The sequence below is a fragment of the Anneissia japonica genome, unplaced genomic scaffold (assembly GCF_011630105.1).
Source record: "Anneissia japonica isolate Jap-2015-1 unplaced genomic scaffold, ASM1163010v1 scaffold9_len2422644_cov172, whole genome shotgun sequence".
In the NCBI taxonomy this organism is placed as follows: Eukaryota; Metazoa; Echinodermata; class Crinoidea; order Comatulida; family Comatulidae; genus Anneissia; species Anneissia japonica.
In genome coordinates this window covers 1,176,295-1,180,148 of record NW_022758107.1, presented here as the reverse complement: position 1 = coordinate 1,180,148, position 3,854 = coordinate 1,176,295, and the positions used below count along the sequence as shown (strand labels likewise).

Here is a 3,854-nt window from a genome sequence, read left to right as displayed (position 1 = left end):
TTGATAGATAAATAATATTGACCAATTTTTCAATCTTGCAGCACCGAATCCGTGTAATTATAGTTCTGCGTGTCGTAATGGATGGAGTTGCAACAACAACAGCAACAACATTAGTACATCAAGTTATACATGTCAATGCGGAGAATCAGGCTGTGAAATATGTAGGTTTCTAGAATCATACCAATTTAATTATGTTAAGGCTTTCTCCTTGTCAATTAAATACAAATCACTTATCAATTCGGTAGAAGCGTTGAAAAATCACAAAATTTAGATTTTATTTATTTATTTATTTTTTTTTTATTTTTTTTTTTTGAGGATAAGTGAGGGGTTTAAACATCATTCAACAATCAATATCTTCAACTCACTTTTCATCAAACTGTAATTTTTTGCTTAATTGTTGTGCTACACTGTACAATAATCAAAGCAGGAGTAAGGTAACAGTAGGAGGAGCGAACCGCGTCGAATATTTAGTCTCTGACCCTTCTGAAGCAGATACGGATAACTAAAATTGTGTGATTGCACAAATTAATTAGAAAGTATAATACATACTCTAAGTATTGAAATACACGCCATCGTGTTGGGATTCAATATTTCGACATTAATTATGTCATCATCAGGAATGAATTAATTAATTTTCCGTCTTTTTCTTGATATTACACACTCATTGAATTAATGCATGCCTATTACACAGTTCATAAGACATAAGATGAATTTGAATACAGATCGAATTAATACAAATTAAATACTAAATAGTAGAAAAATAAAAATACAAATTAATTATAAAACATACAGGTCTTTGGCAAAATATGTTATTAGCTGATAAATTAAAAATAATTGATACTTGCCTACTCTACATCTTTTCTTTAAACCGATGGTGATAATGAAAATGAGTTATCATAGGCTAAATTTTGAACACACTGCGCAAGCAAATTCTCTGTCTTTCATCCGCTTAATTCATACATCTGTTACAGACTTAGGTGAAGAATGCAATGGTATCAACTACCGCACAACATTCGTTTGTGGGAGACCTTGTTCCTATAATCATTTAGGAATACAGTGTAATCCTAGTAATAGTTTTAACATTGATTCAAGTGATTATTGCTGCTTCCTTTCCATAACTAAAAACGAGGAATGCAACCCTACCCTACCTACATTACAACATACGTATAGCCCTGGTGATACATACGAGGTTAGCAAAACAACTCGAGACACTTATACGGAGGCAGAGAAAAGTAAGTTTAATTTTTGAAAGTTATATATATATTATCACTTTATGCCTTATTGTCTATCTATCTTCTTTTTTTTTTACAATTTAGACAAATTTAACTTATAAGAACTTAAAGACTGTACCATACTTGCGCAAATAAGCGCGCGGGTGCTTAAAATTCTTCTGGTACTTTTTGAGGAGCGCTCATTTATGAAAAGTGGAAATTGAAGGGGCGCTTTTGGAAATAGATAAAAAATGACGGGGTGTTTACGGGGACATGGACAATTCAAGGGGCGCTTTTTGAATATGAAACGAAGCCCAGATTAAGTAACGATGTGTAGTCGAGTACAGTTACATTGAAGGACGATAAACAAATTACAAAAATCAAAATATTATTTACTGAACTCTTGCTCTTTACGATTTTATTTTAATCACAGTGACAACCTGTAAAGTACCTATACTTTAATGTGTATATAAAAGAATAAAAATATTAAAGATTTTTACATTCGAAAGTGTTGAGGTCAGTTTATTTTTGTTGACTGAAAATTAACAACGTATATGGCCATACAGTATTTTAATTTTTATATTTCAAATACTGTAGTTATAAACCCAGGATGATGTACAGGGTGCAATACAATAAGAACGGTTTAAGTGTTGTTCTTTTGTACATTCCGAAATAAAAGATGAATGAATATAATACATACATACATACATACATACATACATACACCCATACACCCATACATACATACATACATACATACATACATACATACATACATACATACATACATACATACATACATACATACATACATACACATTTGCCTATTTAAATTTATATATATATATATATATATATATATATATATAGGCCTATATTTATATATACATATACATAATTTTATTAAACAAATATTTCGAACAGCGCATGCGTTCCTCTTCATTCTTAAACGCCTTATTTCCAATGCTATACGTTTGATTAAGTTAAAAGATTGGTTTTTATTATATTAATTTTCAGCAGAGCCAAAAGCTATAATAGCGACGGCAGACAAGCCATCGACCCCCGAAGGAAAACATAGAGTGACTACCGGTATCATTATTATCATTATCATCATCATAACAGAACGAAGAGCCACCTTTATTTCATGCTAACATTCTTTTGTCAAATTTATTCGTTTATAGGAGTGATGTTTTGCTCTACCTTGCGTGTTACCCTACCGAATTATCAGTACTCGGTACTATAACACGTTATATAGGGCAAAACATTACATCATGATATTTTCCTAACGCAGAAACGCATCGAAATGGTTTTACGTTCAATTAAATTAAATAATTAGTTTTTTTATGTTTATTTTCAACAGCGACGAAAGTTCTACCGAGTTCAGGAGGAGAAACAGTGAATGGTAGGTCGATAACACCATCATCATAATCATCATAATCATCATTATCATCATAATCATCATTATCATTATCATCATCATTATCATCATCATCATCGTCGTCGTCCTCGTCTCCAGGGAACAGTTAAATTAACCGAATACTCAGTAAATTGTTTACGTCAGGTAGGGCAAAACATCACTCATATGATATTTTCCTAAAGCAGAAACACATCGAAATAGTTAAATGTTTAATTTAATAAAACTATTAGGTTTTTAAATGTCTATTTTCAACAGAGCCAAAACCTACAACAGCGACGAAAGTTCCACCGAATTCAGGAAGAACAGAAAGAGTGACTACCGGTAGGTCGATAACATCATCATCATCATCATCATCAACATCGTCGTCGTCATCATTATCATTCTGTCTATCCCCGAATGGGAGGGAGGTTAAATCGTCTCTGCACCACTTTCCACACCTTTTTATGTCATTTGTTTAATCGAATTAAACTGATAGGTTATTATATCCATCCAAGTATGGCAAAACATCACTCCTATGATATTTTCCTGCCGCAAACACACATCCAAATAGTTATACGTTTAATTAAATTAAATGATTATGTTTTATTAATTTTCAGCAGAGTCAAAAACTACAACAGCGATGACACAGCCACCGACCGCTACTACCGGTATGTAGATATCATCATCATCATCATCATCATCATCATCATCATCATCATCATCATCATCATCCTCATCATCATCAATCATCATCATAATCATAATCATCATCATCATCATCATTCCGTCTATCCCCTAATGGGAGAGATGGGGGTCAGATCGTCTACAGCGCTTCCCACACTGTTTTAATGTTATATGTTAATTGAATTAAATGATTATGTTTTATTAATTTTCAGCAGAGTCAAAAACTACAACAGCGACGACACAGCCACCAACCACTACTACCGGTATGTAGATATCATCATCATCATTATCATCATTATCATCATCATCATCATCATCATCCTCATCATCCTCAATCATCATCATCATCATCATCATCATCATCATCATCATCATTCCATCTATCCCCTAATGGGAGAGGTGAGGGTCAGATCGTCTACAGCGCTTCCCACACTGTTTTAATGTTATATGTTAATTGAATTAAATGATTATGTTTTATTAATTTTCAGCAGAGTCAAAAACTACAACAGCGACGACACAGCCACCGACCGCTACTACCGGTATGTAGATATCATCATCATCAT

The 3,854-nt window shown here is 32.9% G+C and overlaps 1 protein-coding gene across 1 annotated transcript in view; it reads left to right on the top strand.

Annotated features, from left to right (window-relative positions):
- LOC117125132 (threonine-rich protein-like) overlaps nucleotides 1-3,854 on the top strand; it is a 16,229-nt gene that overhangs the window by 7,979 nt on the left and 4,396 nt on the right. The window contains exons 2-8 of the mRNA XM_033271532.1: nucleotides 42-161; nucleotides 972-1,232; nucleotides 2,572-2,613; nucleotides 2,884-2,949; nucleotides 3,225-3,275; nucleotides 3,504-3,554; nucleotides 3,780-3,830. Of these exons, the coding sequence (XP_033127423.1) occupies nucleotides 42-161; nucleotides 972-1,232; nucleotides 2,572-2,613; nucleotides 2,884-2,949; nucleotides 3,225-3,275; nucleotides 3,504-3,554; nucleotides 3,780-3,830 (642 nt within the window). The remainder of the gene's footprint in view (nucleotides 1-41; nucleotides 162-971; nucleotides 1,233-2,571; nucleotides 2,614-2,883; nucleotides 2,950-3,224; nucleotides 3,276-3,503; nucleotides 3,555-3,779; nucleotides 3,831-3,854) is intronic.